Below are 25453 nucleotides of genomic sequence, written 5' to 3'. Positions count from 1 at the left end.
ACTAGTTTGTATTGAAAGGAGCAAGCTTGGAGCGGTGGAAGTAAAAAAGAAAAAAAAAGTGTGGTGTGCAATATAGTGAAATGGAAAGTGTAAAATTATACAGCAATCAATGCAGAATGCCACCAGCTATAGAGGACTACTAATCCCAGCAATAGTACAATATACAGCGCAATGCAGAATATCACCAGCTATAGAGGAGCACAACAAATCCCAGCAATAGTACATTATAGCTGGTAGTATTCTGCATTGCGCTGTATAATGTACTGTTGCTGGGTTTTGTAGTCCTCTATAGCCAGTGGTATTCGGCAGTGCACCACTGTATAATGTATTATTGCTGGGATTTGTAGTGCTCCTCTATAGCTGGTGGAATTCCACATGGCGCTGTATAATGTATTATTGCTGGGATTTGTAGTCCTCTATACAGCGCAGTGCAGAATATCACCAACTATAGAGTACAACAAATCCCAGCAATACATTATACATACAGTATATAATGTATTGCTGGGATTTGTATTCCCATGTATAATATACAGCACAATGTACCATCAGCTATAGAGGAGTACAAATCCCAGCAATACATTATAGAGCACCATGTGTGGGAAGGTGCAGGCTTATACCTGAGCAGTCTTCCAGCAACGTTGAGCGTGAGTTAGGGAGGAGGTGGGGCGCGCAGCGTGTGTGGAGCCGTGAACAGGGCCAACTGATCAGAAGCCGATTAATCGATTATTGAAAAAGTTGACAACTTTTTCAATAATCGATTATAATCGATTATGTCGATTAGTTGTTGCAGCCCTAAATCACAGGGCTCCATACAAAATGTTGCCATGGGGCCCTGTGATTTCTAGTTACGCCCGTCTGGTCCTCAAAAAAAGCAACGTATTTTTGATACTTAACTCTACAGAAAATGTTTCCCATGCTTCACTATAAGAGGATTGTTCTTACAAGAGGACAAGTACTTCTAGTGTGAACAAAAAGCCAAATTAAATGGCACTAAAACTCCCAAACACTTGTGACCTGTAGAAGTACTCTGAAAAAAGCTGGTTTATATTGACCAGCGAACAAGCCGACACTTTTACAGCGGGTTATTGAGTTTCCTCACAGCTCCTTTCATCCGCTTTTACACTCATTTAAATGTGAGATATTGGAAAGAACCGTTAAATTTAATATGACCCTTTTTAACACGGCTTTCACTTCAGGAAACAAGAGTGACAAAATCGGGCAGTATTGAGCATGCTAGAACATGAAGAGGCTGAAGGTTATTGATGAGGAATAACGACAGCATGTTCTGGACATTTTCATTAAAAGAAAAATGTTGAAAACATCTTTACAAACTATACTCGGGAATGCTCTCTGGCTCTTGTAGTAAGAGACAAACACAAAGCCAAATACCTACTGGAGCTCTCCAGGCCAATTAGTCTCTTGGAAATCAATAAAAAAAAAAAAGAAAAGAAGAAGCATACTTGTTCATTGTACGGGTTTAACATGAAGTATTCGTACAATTATTACCATCGTGATTATTTTTAAAGTGGAAAAAACTCTTATGACTAAAGGCTAAAGCTGGCCCTGCACCTATAGATTATCTGCAGATTTTCTATGGTAGAATGGAAAAAGTGCAACAGATTCCTCCAACTACGCTAAACTGTGTGCATGGAGCAATCTCCCGCTGGGCCAAGCTTCAGTATCTTGCTAGCCAGCCCCGCTCTCAAAATACATGAAAAATGCCTGCATCCAATCAGTGTTCAAGTGCCAGCAGGGTTGACTAGCAAGATACTGAACCTTGGCCCAGTGGGAGATTCCTCCATCCACACAGTTTAGTGCAGATGGAGGAATCTGTTGCACTTTTTTCATCTGACCATAGAAAATCTGCAGATAATCTATAGGTGTGGGCAAACTCCAGCCCTCCAGCTGTTGTGGAACTACAAATCCCATGAGGCACTGCAAGATTCTCACAGGCATGGCTGCAGAGACAGATGCATGCTGGGATTTGCAGTCTCACCGCAGCTGGAGGGCTGGACTTTGCCCACCCCTGGCTTAAGTATATATAAATTATACTTGGTAGAGCCCTGGGGACTATGTAATACACTGTAGAAGCTGCACCTAGTACAGTGCATTACAGCGACTTCCGGACCATAGGAACAGCCACTGTCTTGAGCGGCTTCCCTTGTGCTGTTAAAACACATTGGGTCACTCACTTAGCTCAGTGGCCATTTAGAGGACGCCTAGTATGTCTCTCAATTAATACTATGCTTTCTCTGATTAGACGAGGGGTGGTGTAAAAAAATCACGTAAATGTAAACATGTGCCCCAGGTACACCTTGCATATGAAAACGACTGCAACACACATTAGGTAGACCGGAGAGTGAGGGCTATAATTCTAGGGCCATTATTCATGGTCAACGCTAAACCAATGACCTGTAAAGGGTTTTAAAGCATTACCTATGGGCAATTTTGGATTTTGTGGGTGCACGCAATTTTGAGGCTTGACATGTTATGGTTTTTGACCGGGATTCCACGCAAGGACCAAGACAACACCTTGTGACGTCCTTCCAGTCCCAAAACGTGACTCCACGACCACGCCAACAGTGTCCCATCAGCACACAACCCATCACATGTAAGTGCTCAACATCCCCTTTCACCACCCCACATATACACATCCTCATTTAGTCATCACTTCCCATCCACACACCTGACATCAGACTGTTGTGCTCCTGCCCTTTTTCCTGTACGGAAAGCAACCTCATCTTTTATATTTTATCAAAAAAATGGGGATTATATTGTGTTTTTGTGCACAAATTAATTTGAATTACTGGAATTACTGACATTTTGGGTCAGTTTTTTTTTTATTTTTCCTGGTCTCTGCTTTCAGAAAATCTACAATTTTTTGGGGGGGTGGGGGGGGGTTAGTTCAAGTAATCTTTAGACCTAAAATGTGCATTTATCATGTGGCACACTCTCCACCCCCAGGAAAAAATACATAATGGCAGTGGAATTGTTTATTTATACCTGCAGTATCATTCGATCTTCTTTCCATGTTCAGTTATTCATTGAATTTCCTTTCCTCTTGAATGCAGAATTAAAGCACAGTTTTTTGTTTTTTTGTTTTTTAAATTTCAGGCGTGTATACAAAAATTACCTCTCCTGAGATCTATCCCATTGTAGCCATTAAAATAACCAATTTTGTTTATACCGGATGCTACAGCTCCCACTGTAGTTCTGACCTGCTGCCACTGAAAGCTCCTTTATCTGCCCCATCTCCTCCCCACCCTTTGTCCATTCACCGTACACCCTGTATTCTGTGAACCATTCACAAATTACAGGTGTTCTGTGTAATATACCTCAGGAAAGGTATCTTTTATATACATGGCCAAGAAAAAAAAAGAAAAAACTGTGCCTCAAGTTTCACTTTACTGCCAGCCTTGCACCAAAAACACAAGGTTGTCTTTTTTTCAGGGCCTCCCCCATTGCGAAACCTTGTAAAAAGATTAAAAGGAAGCCTGTGGGGCTTACCTTACCCCAGCTTTTGCCCGCAGCGTTAGGTGAGGGTATCTTGACTGTCGCAGTGCAAGAGCATCTTACAGCAAGATATTGGATACTCAGCATTCCTGGAAACTTTACCGAAAAGGATGGTCGCGTCACCCCTTGCAGTACAAAAGCCAAGGGTAAGATTAGTATAGTTACCAACTTTTTCCCACAGGCTTTTTTATTGTCATCCACACAGAGCATTTTGTTCAATGGGTGGGCGTGAAAAAAAAAAAAAAGGTAAAAAAGGTGAACTTTAAATGACTCTATACAAGAAAAAAATAAAGTACGAAATACGGAAGAAAGGCTAAGGCCCCGTTCACATATAGCGAATTGTCGCGCGATTTCCGCCGCGATATCGCGCATTTTTGCCGCGCGATATCGCGAGAAGTCGCCGGCCAATGTTATTCAATGGAGCTGTCTTAACTCCATGTCGCGCGTCGCTCGTCGCGGTCGCAAGTCGCTTCTACCGGACCCTTTTTTCGGCGGATTTTGCGCGATTTTACTTTTTTTCTATGGAGCCCGACGGGGAAGGTCGCGCTACCGTCGCTGGATCGTCGCTGGAACGTCGCCCCGAAAGTCGCGCTATCCCGGCCGTGCGGATCTGCTGCAAAAGGTATGTCGCTATATGTGAACGGGGCCTTAATGCCACTACAGCTCTTGTTTGTAGAATAGAAACAGAAGATTTACAATCTGAAAAATAGAAACATCTTCTATTCTAAAGGATACAAGGACAAAGAATTTCTTCACAAAAGGCAGAAGAAAGTACCGGTTATTTTACTGTAACCTTCTGTAATTCCCGTTTAATCGATCTTTTAAAACGCTGCTTGCAGTTTCATTCCTTCGTTTTCAAGTTGCTTTTCACAAAACCTGAAAAGATTCAGGAAAAGTGGAACAGGCTCTGCATTTGTCTCAACTGCCAATTGGCTATTTTTTTTTTTTAAAGCCCTGCTTTAGTGATTCCAGTAGCCACTGGGGTTGAGTTACTAAAATATTATAGTTCAGTGGCGTCACAAGGGGGGTGCGGCCCGCATCAGGGTGACACCAAAATGACTGACATCATGGATGGGGGGGGGGGCGCTCGCAGTGACCACGGATGGTGCTGCCAAACAGTACAAACTAAATGGATGTCACCAGCACACCAATAGTGTTGAAGTCCAAAAGTGTTCGTTTATTGGAACATCATGTAAGCAGAACTAGCGCTTTCGGGGCCACGCAGGATCCCATTCATCAGGCTCAGCAATGAGATAACGTTCAAAATCACACCACATTATATAGACAAACAGATAAAATTGAATCAACCAGTCAGAATGCTCATTGATGTCATGATGACGTCACGCCCACCAAATTGGAAACGATACACAGCTGAATGCTGACTATACACATAGACCCATGTGAGAAAACATCCCAGCCAATACTACCGATGGATTAGGAATGGTAAAAGGGTAGAAAATACCTCAACAAAAAAGATCGGACACCGCTGACGTGCCGCGGCGTCCAGCCGCCGAGGTCCCCATAGCAATCCCCACGTCTTGATTAACCAAAGAATATGTAGAGGCAGATCCCGCCCACCGGTGAAAACGCTGTGTGTATGGCGGGTCATAATGCCTAATATGTGGGGGGGGGGAAAGAGCCGATCGCGAATGCGCGATCTATGATCGAGTAATCATAACAATAGAACACTAACTAGCGCGTTTACATAGGTTCCACCCACGTCTTTGAAATCAAGGCGTGCTGCTCAAACTAGTAGCTGGCCAAGGAGACGCCCAGGACCCATCAGCGTGACACACACACAAAAAAAAAAACAAGAGGAGAGAGGACCCGATTGGTGATGGACGTGTACCTCACCTCACCTCATTCACTGCACACATTGCAAAGTGAACAGTCTTAATTATTTTAGTAAATCAACCCCACTGTGTCTTGTACACATTTGTACAGATCAACTGTTACAGCCTTTAAAAAACTGAGGGACAAAAAAAAGATGGCCACAAATACGTGGACACCCCTCTAAATTACTGAGATCAGGTGTTTCCAGTGAAGGGTACCATTAATACTACGGCATATAAGGATATGGTTTGGTGTGGAGGTACTCAAGAGGCCTGAACAAGGCCCCGACCTCAAACACCTTGAACACCTCTGGGATGAATTGGAATGCAGCTTGTGAGCCAAGTCTTGTCCCGCATCATAACCTGACCTTAAAAAGGCTCTGTTGGCTGGATGGGCACAAGTTCCCAAAGACACACTGTGAAAAAAGCCTTCCCAGAAGGGCATTGGCTGTTGGGGCAGGTTCAAACCATTTTCCGGACCAGATCTGGTCCAGAAAATGGTGTGAACCTGCCCATTAGTTCCAGTGCATTCCAGACCAGACAAAATGAGACAATGCGGTATTTTTCTGGTCTGGAGATGATCTGGATATGGTGTGAATGGGACCATAAAGATGAACTTCAGCCTTACCTTCAGTCTTATAAAGGTGTGCAGGCTCCTCTGCTGTTTTAAAATTGCTTACTCTGATTTCACTGCACAGTGTACATTAGATGCTGCAAATCAGATAGAGCCCACCTCCTTTCCTGATTGGAGGATGTCCACCATTATCTAGGCCCAACTGTGAGCATTACCCAGGGTGGTCTGCATTCAAAGGCCATCTGCCTAGGAATGCCCACTCCTCCAGAGTGACACCCAGAGCTTCACGCCGCATTACCTGCTGGTGCAAATATTTGATAGTATATCTATAAATGCTTTTATACCCTTTTTAGTCCAGGCATTCCTATAGAAGCATAGCTCAAAAGCCCTGATGAACAGGGAGTACGTCAACACCTGAAACACGTTGGCTTTCTCATCTTGTTGAGTTTTCACAAATAAAGATTTAGCCATATAGCATATGTTTTAGGTGAACCACACTTATAAAAGTGAACATATGTTTTTAATGAAGAGCTTTTAAATATCAGGGACACCTTACTCAAGCACTGTGCCAAATTCTGCCCCAGCTCCACAGTGCTGCTGAAGACAGCCATAATTATACAGAAACTCACAACCGCTTACCCACCTGCTTTACACTCGTAAGCTCCACAGAAAGCTGTCCATTCTGTTTTTCAGATTCCAAGAGTTGTTCCTGGAAAGAAATAGAAAATGTTCCATTACACATAACACTGAAACAAAACAAAAGTACTCCTAGGGTAATTTTAAAGGGTTTTTACCAATAAAGCAGAAAACCCACTCACGTGGATTTGTAATCATATATGGTGGGGGTTTCCTTAAAGGATAAGTGCACTTCATTTGATTGAATTTTATCTACCAGACAGGGTTGCTTTAATTCAAACTCTGATCAAAACTGATATTTCCCTTATGGATGGCCAGTGAAGGGTTAAATCGCTCCTACTTCTTCTAAGATCTCTTAAGGTTTCCAATGGTGAGACATAAACACAGTCATTTGTGTCTCGTTCAGCTGACGTTCCCTTTTTTTTTCTACATTATAAAGAACCCAATGAGGCCGTGTGACACCACAAATAATGATATTGGCCATGGGGCATAGCTGGGAATTCTGGTAAGGATATCTTGCTACTGGAGCACTAATATAGGATGACAGCCTGTGATACACTCATCCGCTGTTCAAATATCCATCCACTTTCCAGATCTATTTACTATCTGTAAAAAATAAGTCAAGGCAACTGGACTTGCTGTATTTTTCTTGAAGACGTTTCACTGGTCATCCGACCAGCTTTCTCAATTCAGAATGACAAAAAATGTATCTGGGAATAAATATGGTGAATGTTGCTCCAATCCACATAATATGGTATTTGCAACCAGGTGGTGATTGCATTGGCATAATTGGAGTCTAGGAGGAGTTATTAACCTGCCCAGAGAGAGTGTGATGAGCTAGCTGTGCAGGTACCGTGAAGTCTGTTACTGTCCTCCAAATATCAGCAGGTAGCTGAAAAATCAGGCTCTCTTCTAGTTGATTGATAGTATGTTTTAAGGCATCAACTGTGAAATAGGTCCGCCGTACATGTTCATTTAGCAATTGTTTCTGGGCCTTATGTAGTATCAGCTTGGCTTTACTGTGGAGTCCAAACGTATGCTGCAAGGTACCAACCCCCTGTTGTCGGCATCCGAGGTTAAAGCGTAGGTGGTTTCTATACAGGTGAAACTCGAATAATTAGAATATCGTGCAAAAGTTCATTTATTTCACTAATGCAACTTAAAAGGTGAAACTAATATATGAGATAGACTCATTACATGCAAAGCAAGATAACTCAACCCGTGATTTGTCATAATTGTGATGATTATGGCTTACAGCTCATGAAAACCCCAAGTACCCCAAATCCACAACCTCAGAAAAGTAGATTATTACATGCAATCAATAAAACAAGGATTGTACATAGAACAATATCGGACCTCTGAAAAGTACAAGCATGCATATGTACTCAGTACTTGGTTTGGGCCCCTTTTGCAGCAATTACTGCAATTACTTTTGCACGATATTCTAATTATTCGAGTTTCACCTGTAGTCTGCCAATTTTCTTGCAGTCTTTCCATATCCTCGTACAAGTTTAAGGGTTTTCTCCCCAAAATGTGTCGCAATATGTCTGTGAAGGTTCTCATTCATCCAATTGTCAGCAGCATAAACTCTGTGACTTAGAACATGGCAAAATACTTAGCCAGAGCCCTTGCCCCTTTGGTTGGAAATACACAACACCACATACAGAACTCTCAGGATTTCACAAACAAATGATATGGCTTCGTTGGGCCGCCTCGTGACTTCACGAGATGTTGAAAGGTGATGCGAGGAATCTGACACTGCACTGTTGCCCTTCTGTTGTCTTGTACCAGTCTTGCCACTCTCCGTTCTGCCCTAACATTGACTAGCCGCTGGCGGCCACAATTTGCACATTCAGACCCAGATTTTCGGCTGACAGTCCAGTCTTTAAACACTTTAACAACAGCTGCTCTTGATCATTTAACAATCATCCCACGTTCAAAGGCTGTTAAATCGCGTTGTTTCCCCGTATCTTCAGAAAAAAAATCACTTCTACTGTCGTGGTAAACAACCTGCTTCCCTATTTATAATGTTCTGGCCCGCTAGCAACTTCAGCGCAAAATTATAGCTACTTTGCCTACAAACGTCAGGTGGTCATAATAATCTGGCCACTCAGTGTATAAAAGGTTAAAAATATACTCACAAACAGATGGGATAAGCAAGCATAAAATGTAAGTCAGCAAACAAAACACTAAGATCGTGATCATCCGGCACAGCCGACAAGCTGTATGTCCCCCCTGGTTGATGGGTTTCAGAGGACACGCCTCCTTCCTCAGGGTTCTGAGGAAGGAGGCGTGTCCTCTGAGGAGTGGAGTACAAAAACTCAGCGATTAGTACTGATCTGAGTCTTTGTAAATAACTGAGGACATAGCAAGCTTATGAATAAAAAGGAATGATTATCAATGGTTATGATTGAAAAGGAAATGCCCTACATCACTTCCTGTTCATTCGTGATTGTGGACATAGTAACTGATACTATCTCCTTTGTTTAGAAATGCACAGGAGCACTCAGTATAGAGGCTTCCTGTTCATTCATAACAGGGGCTGCAGAAAATCTATTTTTCTATTCTACAAGTGGCGCTGTCTGCCAAGCATGACATGCTGTATATTTTGTGTAGACACAACACAAAACAACGCGGCCATGTATGCAGCACTGTTGGGCTGATGTTCTGGCATTTCAGCAGGCCACCCGGTGGAGGGAAAATCGCAGATCAACCTTCTGGTTTTGCAGACCCTTTGGCACCCATATAAACAAGTCCCAAGTCTATTATTTCTCAACTTCCTTCAACAGACCAAGCTGTCCAGCAAACATTGCATATAGAGGGTTGAGACAAACCACTGAACACTGACAGGGGTGCTTACAATGGTCAGCTTTAAGTCATTTAGGTAAAAACTTTATCACAAAAGGAAAAAAACTTAAAACGTGTTATCTGGAGTTCAGATTCGTCAAGTTCATCTGAATCTGTTAGTCTATCTAACACCACCCTCCCCACAAGGTGACATTGCTGCTTTCCAAGGGGGGCTCCATTGCTACTCCATAGAGTGAGGCCACCCTAAGACAGGAAGTGTGTTACTGGCCAGATCACCAGGTGAAAATAAAAGGAAAAAAAGAGTCCAAAAAAAGAAAACTAATGCAGCCACAACATTTGAGGATTAACAAGCTACAATATATTAAAAGTCTGTTTTTTTGGTTTACTGTAAATAAGTTTTAAGTGAACCTGACCTAGCCTAAATGTTCTCCATATAGCTCAACATCCAGCCAATAGTGTAACCTGTCACAGATTACTGGACGTGTATATGCCTAAAGCCTATTCTGTGCAACTGCCTGTATCTTTCTGCTTTCTGCCTTACCAGTCACATACATACACCAAGGCAAGTTTAAATTTGATTGGCGGCTAAAATAAACTTCTATGCATCTATGAGACCCACCTTCAGTGCGCTCAGAAACAGCTCTCCTTCACCATTAGGAGGGGGTGTTGGATCATTGCACTGCCAACAAAAGGGACTGGTATGGACCAACACACTACCATAACTACTGAGCAGGTAGGGTGTGCCCCCGGTATGTCATATCAAGGTTTTAATTTTAACTGCAATGTACCTTTATAGTTTCATAATGCTATTACCTTTCCATTGTAGTGCTTCTTGCTTGGTTTTAAACCAAGAAAATAGAAAAATATGACCTGATTCAATCATTAAAACAAGAAGAAGAAAAAAATGCTGCAATACTCGTCTGATGGCAACATAAACGATCACTCCTTTTAATACAGATAATACAGAAATAAATGTAGTTCTGAAGGAAAAACGCCAATTTAACCTAGAACATCTGCAATGAGGGTCAGTTCAACCTTGAGCAAATAAGTGATCAGCTAGACAGGATCTAAAGCTGACTCCAAGCAGACTGATAAATATGCAGATGAATTACATATAAAAGGAGTTATTTTACCTGTTAAAGGAGAACTATGAAGCAAGTGAAAAATCACTCACCTCATAGTTCGAGCCGACCTGTGACAATGAAACTGTCACATGTCGGCTCAATTAATCGGGAAGTGAGTGAACACATACAGTCGCTCGCTTACTTCTCGATCATCTCCCTGCAGAGAGCCATGACTGTCACTCATGACTGGCTCCCTGCAGTGATTCAGTCCACCCTCCGATCCTCCAGCGCTGACTGAAGGAACGAACAGTGGAGGGGGCGGGAACAGCTGGCTCAGCCTCTGGATAGGCAGAGCCAGCTGTCAATCACGCAGCTGGATGGATCTTGACAGTAATGTCGGGATCCGTCCCGGCTGCGGCGTTCTCAGTATACCGCGAGCACTGAGCTTTGGGTCACGGAAGGACGCTAGTTTATGTCCTCCTGTGACCCTGAGGAGAACTATGGGGAAAAACACTTACACCATAGTTCTCCTTTGAAGGATTTTATTTCTGGTCAGCCAGCCCTGAGATTGGCACATCCCTGTTTTCTCTGCTGCAGTTAGGTAATACTAACAGGTCTTGCTGCAGTTAGGTAATACTAAACATGAGAACGCCTAAAACATTTCTAATGGCAAGGTTTTTCTGCGCAAAGTGGTGCATTATCTGACAGAAATGCAGATATTTTGACCATGACTGTAGATTGTTCTCTGTAGCTTAGTGGAAAGTTTATGTTAACGTCAATCGCATGAAAAGTGATCTGCGTGGCATTTTCTGTCTGTTCTAAAATCTAATTCTAAGCCATTGTGAGGCTCAAATGAAACAACCAAACTATAAATAAACTGCTTTTATGACAAATTCTACCTTGAACCGCACACCATTTTTCATGAACGATTTCTCATTTTTCAAATGCGTTTCTTTTTTTTCCTATTGCCACTCTGTGACTTTGTTTTTCATGCTTTTTCAAATCTAACAAGCGAGCCAAACAACCACCTAGACAGTCTGCCAGTTCTATTGTAACATTGCTCACCTTCACTGTCTACTCAGAAAGAAAAAAAAAACGGGAAATAAAAAGAAAAAAGAAAAAAAAAGAAAAGCAAGCTTTATTACCTAAACCGCATGTGTATATTTTACAGATAAACCAACCACAACTGGATTGATGCAGTCCTTAAAAGAGAACTACAGCCAACTTTAAAAAGAAAAATGTAGTCCTCTTTTGGGTCACAGGAGGATATTTACCAATGTCCTCCTGTGACCCCAAGTCAATTGAAGATTGAAGGCTGGTGTGCGGCTCATGGTGAAATGAGACCGGGGGTGCATGGATACCACGTTAGTATCGGTATCGGTGCATCCCTAATGGACACAATAATGGCGTTAGGTAAATGTTATTTTTATTGCATTTTTACATATTTAAACATCTTATAACTTTTTGTTTATTCTATGTATAAAACCTTTTAAGAATACATCATTTAAAAAAATATTACGGGTAAGCTAAAAAGGCAGAAAAGCAGTTGCTTCCTTTCTGGCAGGCTGGCCCTAACTGATACCAAAGATGACCAATAAGTCATAAGTCACTGCACTGACTCGTTTATGTGTGTGTACATTTTAGCTTGAACTATTGAACTCTGTAAACAGGCGATATTACAGCAGAAGGCAAGGAAACTATTAAACAAATTATTAAACATCTGGAAAGACTCATGATATCTCAAAAGCAAACTACATACTAATATCAATATAACATTTTCTATTTGCCTTACTAAAAATAAGAATCTTTTATTTTAGTCCCTAATATAAATAAGAACATATTTACAAAACAAATATACATTCTCTTTAACCCCTTCATGACTGAGGCCTTTTTTTTGCACCCATGGTATTTTCCACATTTTAGGCCTGAAAATTACTTAAAACCTCCAAACATTATATATTTTCTGAAAGCCAAGACCCTATAGAATAACATGGTGGCAGTTGCAGATTTTTATGTTGCACGATATTAGCGCAACTTATTATCAAACACCAACATTTTGTGAAAAATTTACTTAAATGCCCCAAAGCACAATAAAATACCCCTTTTGTAAATAAAATATAAAAGATGAGGTTACAATGAGTAAATAGATACCCAACATGCCCAGGTTAAAAATTGCGTGCGTCCGTATAACGGTGAAAAAAATTCAGCACCCCTAAAAGTCCATAGATAACGCTTTAAAAGCACCCACAGGTCATCAGTTTAGAGATACCCAAAAATACTGGCCCTAGAATTATTGCTCTCCCTCCGGCATTCGCGGCGATAATCAACATGTGTAGCACGTTCGTCGTTTTCATACACCCGACGCGTTACATAAAGGCGCGCGTGCATATTGCTATCACATTGTGTAAGGGCCATATGCATCTCCCCTCCCAGCACTTGGGATGCTTTGGCCGACATCCTGCCCAGCTCCGGGCAACCAGTGACTTCCAGGAGCTGGGTGGGATGCCGACCAGAGCTGGCCTGTACACCACCAGGGCTCTGGCACCAGCACACATGACTCACCTTTCCTGCTTCAGGCAGCAATTATGCTAGGGACACCCCTGCTTTCAGTATTATTCTGTTCCATAAATTATTTTTTTTAAATTCCCTTGCATTGTGCCTCTGAACGTCCTAGCAAATCTGAATACTTTAGAAAACTCAATTATTTGTCACCCCCCCTCCCTCCATGTCATAGGCCTCTCCTCTTCTGAAAGTGTACTTCAGTGACAGCTCCGAGTCTGCTGAGATCACATCCAAGATGGCAGCACCCAGCAACTATCTTAGGACTTCCTGGTGTCTGCACAAGGGAGGCTTTTACTGATAAATAACTCAGAAGTTATAGTTATAGCTGGCCCTCTGACCTCAGTGACCCAAGAGCAATTTAACCCTCTGCACCCATGGGAAAGAGTTCCACTTTGAAAAGAACCGGTAGATAAAGTCAGCTAGAACCCCACTGCAGTATTCCTCACTTACTTTCACAGTTTTTAACTGGGCACGTGCCTCATCTCTTTCTCTCTTCAATTTGTTAATGTCATCCTTTCCGGAGAGATCACATGACTGGACCTGCACAAATGAAATAAGTTGCATTACAGAAATCATAATGTAGCCACGTTAAGGATGTAAGCATTGCAGTATTACAGACCCTGCGTTCACATCACTGTAACCTTCTTCCACATACAGTGCAATAAATCACATGCAGTAATGCATGCTACTTTTTTCTTTTTTTAAGAGTTTTTTCTAATTGATTTTATGTATACAAGCAACACAACAAAAAACATTTAAAACACAACAACCATTTTGTTTTCCCTTCTTCTGGGCTCTTAGCGCATTAGGAATCAAAGTTCAGTATTGGTAACATGTTATAAATGATAAATAGAATAATCCTTTTAGCATTGCAGAGAGTGCATTGGGTAGTGCTGCCAGGCTACATCTTCTGTAAAGCATCACTATAGTCTTTCAGGTTTATCGTGTGCAAAGTGTCCATTATTTAACCTATATTTTTACATTTTCAGGGACATTCTATTCACGACAGATGTTTTGTACAAGGAAAGATGTTTTATTAATAAAATCAGTCCATTCACCAAGGGTCAGAGATTCTCTTTTCTTTGGAGAAATGTGACAAATACCTTCTGAGTCAATTTCCGTTGTAATCAAAAGCCATACTTTGGGGCAGCCTATATTGAATGAGTGAATATCAAAGAAATAAATTCAGCCAACAGTGGTCAAAATCTGTCCAAAACAAATTGCTAAAATTAGCCTCCAAGGCCCTGCGTGAAGGCCATGAATCACTGGGGCCACTATGGCCAAAAACAATATTATGGTTAAAAGTTAGGCGCTGCTGTGAGTGAGGCCCTGGCTTCTTTTATGTCTTGGATACTCCCAACCCTGAGATCTCCCTAACATTATTCTGTTCTGGTCCACTTGGGAGTTCTCACCTACATCTGTGTGTTTCAGCTCCTCCTGTTACATTCTCCAGTATATAAAATAAATAAAACTGTTAAAAACTGGCAAAGCAGGCGCACATATCAGCAAGTCAAGAGCAGAAATTACACCAATAAAGTTCCCAGAACCTGTCCAGCGTCTACCCAAAAGGAACAGAACTCTGGAAGCTGAAGCCGCAAAAAAGAAAAATTAAGGGCAAAGGTCACTAGTATCTCCTAACCATCTTGTCTTGAATGGTACTGTAACTGTCTTCTTTATAGTGTAAAGTGCTGTGCAAACTGTTGGTGTTATATAAATCATGTATAATAATAATGATATTAATAATATCGCCTGTGGTCTGCCATAGTAGTGACTGTGATGTCACCAAATCTCACTCCAAATCTCCTGAGACTATCAGCCAGAGGCAGCAGTACCTTAGATATCACATTGCAGATATACTGTACAGCTATAACAATGTAGGCACAGGAGTGCTTAGGCACTCTCACATACCAGGAAGTGCACTGCTATTGTTCGGGAGGTATTCCAGACAATAGGTACATTTTACTGGATACTACTTTGGCACAATTAACACTTCTAGATGTTAACTATACTATAGCAAATTTTCACTTTGAGTTCAGTTCTTCGAATGATCATATTTACATAGTTACATAGTATTTGAGGTTGAATAAAGACATAAGTCCATCAAGTCCAACCTATTGGACTTGATGTACTGACCCTTTAAGCGTTTCGGGACAGAAAAAGAGAAGTACCACGTTTTGGGCATTTTTGAGTGTGTTCTGGTGACGTGATATTCAGGTAGTACTAAAAAGCTTCATAGGTGACCTTGGCTACTCATGCTTGTACAAGGCACCATCCTATAGAATGCACCAATGGCTGGACTTTTAACTACTATTAACACAGACAGTAAACACTAGGTATCTAATCCAATAGGTCTTACAGGTATTCAACTGGGTGCCTGTTTTCCACAAAAGAACCTGCTGTTTCTTTGATCGTATTGAAGTTATGTTAAGTGACAAACTTACATGCAAACTGGCCTTGGTTGTGTTCAGCATGCTGCAGTTAACCATACATGTACAGTCACCGAACAATATAGAACAGAGTTTCTATAACAATGCATGCTCAGGCATTTGTACCTTCCACAGTCATAGGGAGACACAGTCAACACCCTCTGTGGTCAGATAAAGAGGAACGAATGGAATATATAGGCAGGAAGAGGGAAGAGAAAAGAGGAAGAAAGAACACTTTAAGTCTAAATGAAGGTTGAAAAGCACAAGCTCAGTTTTATTTTTGTGAATGTAAATTACCATTCCTAAATATACCCCATAGCTTGGTGGCTATAGCTATAAAGCAACATGAAACGGATGAGACAGTTCTACATGCATGTCCTTAGATGTGGTGGCTGCATTCCTATCATTTTTCAGGTCAAGAACGTTTTCAGCAAGTACAAAAATTATAAAAAAAGAAGTAGAATTTGAGTGACTCTCATTTACAGGAACTGGGGCAAAGACACCTTGGCCCAGAAGATCAGACAGGGCTTGATGGAAATCTGCTAACCTGTGAGGTGACACAAGAAGGTTAAGGATAAGAAATCAAGGATGGGGCAGGGAACAAAACTCCAGTTTGTAGCCCTGGGATGCCACCTCCTCCACCCAAGCATCTGAGAAGCAAACTGTCCAGGTGTCCACAAAGGTATGCCTTCCCCTCCACTCTGCAAAGAAAGGTTTGAACACCAGACCTTGTGGGTGGACTGGGAGCTCTCAATGTGGAAGCATCAGGAGTGAAGAAACAAAAGGGGATGTTTCTCAACAGATAAGGAAGGATAATTTTTGCAGTGTTTCCTAGGCTTCATCCTGAGAAAGATGGGGGCTCTTGCCACCAGTAAGATCCTTAGTATTGGTATCAAGAGTAGATTAAAAAAGGCCGCCATTACTGAATTGAGAAGAAGCTGTAGGGAGAGAGAGCGGCGGCAGAAGGGGAAGAGAGAGGTGACCGAATACCGGGAGGGGATAGCGCCACTGACAAGAAGCGGCGGCTGGAGTGTGCCCCGGAGACAGGTGTGCCATTTGCTGTCATGTTTAAGGATACATGGGTTCGATGGAGAACATGAAAAATGCAGCAAGACCGTACCTCTGTATTTGACCGTATATAAAGTCCTCATTATAAAACTGAGAATGAAAAGTATGCCCACCTGTCTAAATGTGCTCAGAAGGATGAGAGGGGAGTGATGATGGCAAAGAATAAGGAGCCGCGTCCCCCATCATATACTATTAGTGTTATACAGTAGGATTGTCTGGAACTGAGAAGGATAAAGGAAACTGCGGTGTTGGGAAGTCGTGCTTATGTAACCGATATGTCCGCCCAACGGCTGATGAATATCACCATGAACACACCTCTGTTCTTAGCACAATCGATTTTGGCGGACGTGTCGTTAACAATGACCACTTTTTGTATTGGGGTGACGTAATACAGATAGGTGAAGATGGAGTTGATTGCAAACATCATATTATTGAACAGACAGAGTTCATAGATGATCAGACTTTCCTTCCACATCGAAGTACAAACCTTCAGCCCTACATAAAGAGGGCAGCAGCTTCAAAGATTCAGTCAGCGGAGAAACTAATGTATATTTGCACAGACCAACTTGGCCTGGAGCAGGACTTTGAGCAAAAGCAAATGCCAGAAGGAAAGCTGACTATAGATGGCTTTGTTCTATGCATTGACGTTAGCCAAGGATGCAGTCGAAAATTTGACGACCAGTTAAAGTTCATCAATAACCTCTACGTGCAAGTAGTAAAAGCAAAGAAGCCTATTATCATTGCAGCAACCAAGTGTGATGAGTGTGTCGACCACTATTTGAGAGAAGTTCAAGGCTTTGCTTCAAACAAGAAAAACCTAATTGTTGTAGAAACCTCCGCCAGATACAATATAAATGTTGAGACCTGTTTCACAGCACTATTTCAAATGCTGGACAAAACGCGAAGTAAACCCAAGATCATTCCTTACCTGGATGCATTTAAAACGCATAGGCAGATTGTTGCCTCTGCTACTGATAAATTTGAAAAACTTATTGTACAAACAGTGCGTGATTACCATGCAACTTGGAAAACTGTTAGTAATAAATTAAAAAACCACTCAGATTATGAAAATTATATTAACTTAGAGGGAACCATGAAAGCAAAGAATACATTCTCCAAGCACATAGAACAGCTAAAACAGGAACACATTCGAAAAAGGAAGGAGGAGTACTTAAAAACACTACCAAGAACACTCAATACACTGCTGCCAAAACTTGAGGAGATAGAAGATTTAAACTGGGCAGAAGCTCTTCGGCTTCTAGAGAAGAGACCTGACTTCAGCCTTTGGTTTATAATGCTGGAAAAGACTCCTTGGGACCAGTCAGATCACATTGACAATGTAAATGACAGAAGGATTCCTTTTGATCTTCTCTGCACGTTAGAGGCTGAGAGAGTCTATCAAAACCATGTCCAAAACTTGGTTTCTGAAAAGAAGAGATTAGAAATTAAAGAGAAATTCAAAAAAACACTTGAAAAGAAACTGTTTATTTCCCCTGGTCAGCCATGGGAGGAGGTTATAGGTTTTGTTTTCGACGATGAAGCTTACAAGTTCATCAGTGAGGCCGATTGTATAGTGGTATACCGCAAGCACCAGCGGGAAATTATAGAAAAAGCCAAAGAGGAATTTCAAGAGATGCTTTTTGAGCACTCTGAGTTGTTTTATGACCTAGATCTTAATGCTACACCAAGCACTGATAAAATGAGTGAAATTAATGCGGTCCTTGGAGAAGAACCTAGATATAAAGCTTTGCAAAAGCTTGCAACTGACAGAGAATCTCTTCTTCTTAAACACATAGGATTTGTTTATCACCCTACCAAGGAGACTTGTCTTAGTGTCCAAAGCTGTATGGACATTAAAGTGGAACAAGTTCTTGCCAACAGTCTCTTGCAATCAAATCTTGGCCGTCTGAACATGTATCAAGATGGTACTAACCTCGACAAAGTTAACCTACTAATTCTTGGGAAAGACAGTCTGGCTCAAGAGATGGCCAATGAAATAAGGACCCAGTCAACAGATGATGAGTTTGCACTAGATGGAAAAATTTATGAATTAGATTTGAGAGCAGTGGATGCTAACTCTCCTTATCTTTTTAGCCAGTTATGGACTGGATTTAAGCCACATGGGTGTTTCTGTGTGTTTAGCTCTATTGAGTCACTTAATTTTATAGGTGACTGTATTGGCAAAATTAGATGCGAGGCCCAGGCAAGAAGAGATAAGGATTTTGCAAGCCTTCCATTCACATTAATTTTAGCCAACCAGAGAGATAGTGGCAGCAAAAACCTGCCAATCTTGAGACATCAAGGACAGCAGCTGGCAAATAAACTCCAGTGCCATTTTGTGGATATACCTGCTGGCACATTCCCACGTAAATTTAACGAAGCTCAAATAAAGCAAGCTCTTAGGGGAGTACTAGAATCTATTAAGCACAATTCAGATATTGCAAGCCCTGTTCCGGCTATTAAAGACCTTTCAGAAGCAGACTTAAGAATTGTAATGTGTGCCATGTGTGGGGATCCATTCAGCGTGGATCTTATTCTTTCTCCCTTTTTAGAATCCCGCACTTGCAGTGCTGCCCAGCCTGGCCAAAATAATTCTCTGATGCTTGATAAAATCATTGGTGAAAAACGAAGGCGGATTCAGATAACCATTTTGTCATACCATTCTTCTATTGGTATTCGAAAAGATGAGCTTGTCCATGGGTATATTCTAATTTATTCAGCAAAACGAAAAGCATCTATGGGAATGCTTCGTGCTTTTCTTTCAGAAGTCCAGGACAGTATTCCTGTTCAGTTGGTAGCTGTAACAGACAGCCAAGCAGACTTCTTTGAGAATGAAGCCATTAAAGAATTGATGACTGAAGGAGAGCACATTGCCACTGAAATTTCTGCAAAGTTCACAGCTTTATATTCACTGTCTCAGTATCATCGTCAGACAGAGGTTTTCACACCATTCTTCAGTGATGTTTTGGAAAAGAAGACTTCCATTGAAAATTCTTATTTGGCAGAAAGCAGTAGGGAGCCAGGTCAGCCTTGTGAGGATGTTTTTCTTCATTCACCCCGTGGAAACTCGCCAGCATACAGTTGCTACCCAGATTCTGAGGATGACTCGGAAGCCCCCCCTCCATACAGTCCCATTGGGGACGATGTGCAACTGCTGCCAAAGTGTAATTTGGATAATGAAGGGAATGAGTATCCCACACATAGCACTCCGTTAAATTGCCACGATCATGAGCGCAACCATAAAGTGCCTCCCCCAATAAGACCCAAGCCAGCTGGACCCAAGTCAAAAGTAAATAGGCTAGACCCAAATCTTGTGAAAACTATTGAAGCTGGTATTAGTAAAAACCCAAGAAAGCAAACTTCTCGCTTTCCTTTGGTGCACCCAGAAGATGCTGATTCATCTGAAAACTACGCAGAGCCGGTTGACACACTATTCAAATCCAAAGATTTTATCAATGACATCTACGCAGTACCTGATGACAGTCAAAACCACCACTTAAAAATGCCCCATTTATTCCCCAATGCAAAAGGAGATGAAGAAAACGGTATTTCTGATCGACCGAGAGGCCAGGGAGAGAGAAGGCCATCAAAATATAAGTACAGGTCAAAGACACTATTCAGCAAGACAAAATTGTATACCTATCGACGAAGCCATTCAGATGCCAGTGATGAGGAAACTCTTCCCATCACTGGAATCGTTGGAAAGGATAGAAAGTGGAAACCAACGCATAGGCCAAGTGAAGAAGATCCTCTTCTTTCCCCAGTTGACACTTGGAAGGGGGGTATCGATAATCCAGCAATCACTTCTGATCAGGAGCCGGATGAAAGAAAAACAAAGAAGAAGCCACCTAAAGTGAAAGAAGACAAGAAGAAAAAGAAGACCAAGCCTTTTAACCCACCGACACGGCGGAACTGGGAGAGCAATTATTTTGGCAAGCCCCTTCAGGACCTGGTGACTCCAGAGAAGCCTATTCCAGTCTTTGTAAAGAAATGTGTGGACTTCATTGAGGACTCAGGACTGGGTACAGAAGGTCTGTATCGTGTGAGTGGCTATGTACATATATAAATGTTTACATATTTCAGGAATAAACATCCATCCATTGAAAAAAAAAAAAAAAGAGTAGATTAAAAAAAAGACATTGTCTGTCAAAGACTATGCATACCAACCATTTCTTAGACATGTGTGGGAGAAAAGTCAGGAAATCTTCAGCAAACTGCGGCAACTGAAGTTTAAAACTACGGCCATTTGCCCTATGTGTTATATAAGCAAGCCAAGATGGTTTCTTCTAATTCAGGAGCAATAGCAGATAGCCACAACTCCTCCAGGATAGGTTCGTCTGGCAAAGACTGGGGCGACTCAGAATCAGACAGGGTCTCTGTGGCCGATGACTTTGACTCATGGCTTTAGCAGGTTACATCAGATACAGACTGTGAGGGGAAAAAGTGCAGGAGTGCGATTGTGGCCTCTGTGGTAAGAGTCTGCAAATAACTGAGTGATTTGGGCCATAAAGTTGCATGATTGTAGTGAAAACCTCAGCCGAAATGGCAGAGGAACCGACCACACATGACAAAGCTAAAGACCACTCTGATGGCAAAAAAGAAGGCAACTTGACTCTAGGTTGCAAGTGTCGGTACCACCAGTAGAAATGCCGCAAGCAGTCCCAAAGCCATTACCGCGGTGTAAGCTGGGGGCACTCGTTGCAGCAGGACTGGCTTTCCCGTGTCTAGAATCAGACATGTTGCAACTGTGTGGCAGTAAGGCTACTTAAGCCCCGGGGTGAGATGCAAGGCCTCAGGCACTAACAAAACCCAAACTGGTAGCAGATGACGGTCAGATGGCTGGAGGTGACCGAAGTCACTGGAAGCAGTAACAGAAACAGACCAAAGATCAGAGTTCTGCAATGTTCTTTGCAAGCAGAAGTCAGGAGATGCTTCCTCAACCCTCTATGGCAGGAAAGAGAGTGCAGCACGCACATTAATGACACTTCACCCAGCAGACGATGTCAGCAATCAGACCCACAGCTTTAACCCCTTGCTCGGTGGAAACCGGCAGAAAAGCAGGGAATTTAAAGTTGCCCAGTGACTAATGTAAAGAAGGTAGCTCTTTACACTCCACCCGACTGACCTGTTTATGGAGTGAGTCTTCGGAGACCGTGCAAGAGTTGAGGCAATGCAGGCGGCTCTGAACCTGGAAACAGCCTGTGCTACCAAACCAGAGTCTGGAAGAGTCTTATGAAGAATCCGGTACCGGAAGGTCACTTCCAGGCTATCCCTGCAAAGTCTAGTCCAGCGGGGTCCAGTCGCAGCACTCTAAATGCCAAGCTGAGGAAGGACACAATGTATAGCTGCAAGCGAACTGACCAGCTCTAGCAATGTAGTAGAGAACTGTCTTCATTAAAAGAAAACAAAATGTAGGAAAAAAGAACAAATAGGGCAAATAAAACCCCTGACTTCTTTGGGGTCCTGTGCACTTGGAGCCATTTTCTATATGCTTTGTTCTATGCCCAGACTCACTTCTGTTACATTGATGTATTTACACTCGAAATTTGCTGCATGTTGACATCTGTATGCTTCTTTTTCGATAAACTCTTGAAAAAGAAAAGACGTCCACCTTCCTAGGATACTCTGCATTCATTAATGAATGCAGAGTGACATTAATTTGTGTATTTTACCATCTGCCTAGAGTTCAGCTTTAAGAAAACAACATAGAATACAACACCTTTCAATAGCCTGTAGCAAAACTTTATTACTTTCGTTTTCTGACATTATACTCTTCAATTTTCCAGGAATTCCAACCAGCTTTCAGCACTGCAAACACTGCAATGGATAAAGGTAAGCCAACTACATTACTGATGTATAAACTGCTGGCTGCGAGTTTTTTCATTGATCGGTTCATTCATTGAAAGAAAAGTTGGTCAAAATGGATAAAATTGGTTGAAAATTGCCGTGCACAAGCTAGTATTATATTCTCTTGATGTTATGGAAGCCAAGGTGCTGCTGCTTGAAGATGGCCATGGATAAATGTGGGCATTGACATACAGAATTCTACAACAGGGGAGATACGGTAGTCCTCGCCTCCAGGACTTCTCTAGAGTCTCTCTGATTCTTTGGAATTCCCTACCCCAACCTGTCCTTCTATCTCCTACTCTGACTGCCTTTAGGCGATCAGTAAAGACTCATCTCTTCAGGGAACCTAACCACTGAACTATCACTTTTTCAAGCAATTCATCCCCACACAGCTACCTCCTCATGTATCACTGGCCCCTCCCTCTTAGATTGCAAGCCCTCAGGGGCAGGGCCCTCCTTCCCATCTGGTCTTGAATTGTATTGTAATTATGTCTTCCCTATATTGTAAAGCGCTGCACAAACTGTTGGCGCTATATAAATCCTGTATAATAATAATATACTGGCGAGGGTAATGACTGTGTAGTGGGCGATCCAACCTCCCCAGAGGTTCCCTGGGTTCACCCAAGCAGAAATGCATAGCACCTTGACATCCACAATCTGTAGATTAATGTTCTCAGGCACAGTTCCCATGCTGAGAAAACATTAACCTTTATGAACGGGTGCGTATAGCAAGTTCAGGGACTGCATCATCAAAGACAGCCTCAGGTCCCAGACTAGAACCAATCAGTAGGGTTTCTGACCATGTGATAGACGTGACAGCCAAACATAGTCATCACATGCAGCCCTGTTTACAAACAAACCTCACCCACCTAAACATAGCACTGTGTGCCTCTCTTTCTTTGTGCACAGAAAAAGAAGTACGGTTTTAGACAGAATTACAGCATTTAAAGAAGAACTATGAGGTGAGTTCTTTTCACTCACCTCATAGTTCTAGCCGACCTGTGACAATGAGGCTATCACAGGTCGACTCAGTAGATCAGGAAGTGAGCGAACACATACCGGCGTTCGCTCACCTCCCGATCCTGTCACGGCTCTCTGCCGTGACAGGGGAGGGGCTGGATTCCCCCCTCCGATCCTCCAGCGCTGACTGGCGGCACGGACGGGGGAGGGGGCGGGTACAGCTGGCTCTGCCTCTAGATAGGCAGAGCCAGCTGTCACTCACGCAGCTGGGCGGATCCAGACATAATTGTCGGGATCCGCTTCAGCTGCGGCGTCTCAGTATACTATACCATAAACACTGTATTGACTTCATATTAATATTGAAACACTGTAATCAAAAGCAAATTTAGACATATAGACACACAATCATTTCCAGGATAATACATGCCGCAGATCAGCAAAACAGTGAGTACAGGTGGGATTTTTTTTGTTTTTTTGTTGGATGAGAGTTCTGGTTAGTTGAATAACTGAGAGTTTACTGTAAAAGCATTAAACATTTTTTTTAAAACAATATAAAAACAATGTAAGTATGCAAAATAATCAGCGTTATTGTCAAATTAAAGCCCATAAATTTGGTGTGAGCATCTAGGCTTCTTGACTTGACCATGAAGGGATTAAGTTGTCTGCAAGCTTTGCATACGTAACCCAGCTGACGAATGATCGAGCAAAAAGAACTTTCTACAAACATGCAAGCTTTCACGTCTGTATCCTTGGAGCTACAGAACGCTGCGGGTGCTGACCTGTGTCAGGGAAAAAATAGCGAGTGGCCAAGAAAATCCATTCCAGCTGATTAACTTTAGGGCATGTGTTGACTGTGTCGATGGGCATATGTGGCTTGCCAATGAGATCAGCTTGAGATGCTCCAGAGATCATTCACAGAGACCATTGACATGTGCATTTGACCAATAGCCTACCTCCGTCTGACCCACATCTGACCATTTCCTAAGCTGCTTAACATCAACCTGCTTTAATCACTTGCTGTCTGGAGCAATTTCTTACATTTGCACACACATGATAAAATCTGAATTTTTGTCTAGAAAACAGCTTCAGACCCCCAAACAATGATATATTTTCTAAAAGCAGAGGCCCTGTAGAATAAAAAAATGCTAGTTGCATTTTTTAATGTCGCACGGTATTTGCATACATGTTTATTAAACCAATATTTTTAGGTTAAAAACAGAAAATAATATAATGCCCAATTTTTGGGTAAAATATAAAAGACGGGATAACGTCGGGTAAATAGATAGCGACGCTTTAAAAGCTTTTACTGCTCATTAGTTTAGTGCGAACAGTGATTGATGTAGACTTATTGCTCTTACGTTCACAACGTTATGTAACGTGTACGCACTCAGAGCCGCTGCTCCAGAAATGGAGGGTGGGTACAGAAGGTGTCAGCGGGTGGCTTCCGACAAAATATCAGTAAAGGATGGACACCGGCACTCCAAAGCAAGTTTAGTACGTGAAACAACTTGTTTGCCTGATGAAGGGGATCCTGTAAGACCCCGAAAAGTTGTATATAGTGTTCTACTTGTAACTAGTACCTTAATAAACATGTACTGAACTTGCATTGGAGTGCCGGTGTCCATCCTTTACTGTTATGCAGCGTGTGGCGCAATTTTCGTATCTGCACGTAGGCGCACCCGATGCGTGTTTACGTCGTATGTATGTGCATGTGGGGGGCAGGGGTCTTTAAAAAAAATATTTTGCATTTTTTATGTTACTTTCATGTTTTAATTTTATTTTACACTCAACTTTATTGTTATCACATAGGGGGCTAAGAATCCCCCAATGTAATAGCAAATATAATGTGACAGGTCCTCTTTATGAAGACATCAGGGGTCTGTCAGACCCCTAATGTCACCTAGGGACTCCGAAGAAGGTGAGGAAGCAGAGATCTACTTCCGGAGCGTCTCCTCCTGGCTCGGAGAGCCAGGGAATGTACACAGTGACACCGGAAGTGATGTAATACACATCACTTGTGGGTCCAGTGATCGGAGGAGAGATCAGCGGCTGGAAGCCTGCTGATCTTCCTCCAGTCAGTCAGGGGAGACTCGCCGTGCTGGTCCTGGGCCCGCACAGGGGACAGCGGAGCCCGGGGAAGCCGGCGGTGGAGGGGGGGGGGAC

The 25453-nt window shown here is 42.3% G+C and overlaps 2 protein-coding genes across 2 annotated transcripts in view; one reads left to right on the top strand and one right to left on the bottom strand.

Moving 5' to 3' along the window:
- The window catches only part of STXBP4 (syntaxin binding protein 4), a 101655-nt gene that overhangs the window by 52473 nt on the left and 23729 nt on the right, over positions 1-25453 (bottom strand). Inside the window, exons 9-10 of the mRNA XM_018554067.1 lie at positions 13440-13529; positions 6563-6628 (exon numbers count right to left, since the gene is read on the bottom strand). Of these exons, the coding sequence (XP_018409569.1) occupies positions 6563-6628; positions 13440-13529 (156 nt within the window). The remainder of the gene's footprint in view (positions 1-6562; positions 6629-13439; positions 13530-25453) is intronic.
- Positions 16449-20549, top strand: ARHGAP5 (Rho GTPase activating protein 5). The gene is given in 2 exon segments (XM_018554057.1): positions 16449-16686; positions 16689-20549. Coding segments are annotated over 2 exon segments (3915 nt in total). The 5' UTR covers positions 16449-16632.

This window comes from Nanorana parkeri, unplaced genomic scaffold, assembly GCF_000935625.1.
Source record: "Nanorana parkeri isolate BGI_ZX_2015 unplaced genomic scaffold, ASM93562v1 scaffold141, whole genome shotgun sequence".
Classification (NCBI taxonomy): domain Eukaryota; kingdom Metazoa; phylum Chordata; class Amphibia; order Anura; family Dicroglossidae; genus Nanorana; species Nanorana parkeri.
Note: the sequence above shows the minus strand (reverse complement) of the source record. Positions and strands in the feature narration are given on the sequence as shown.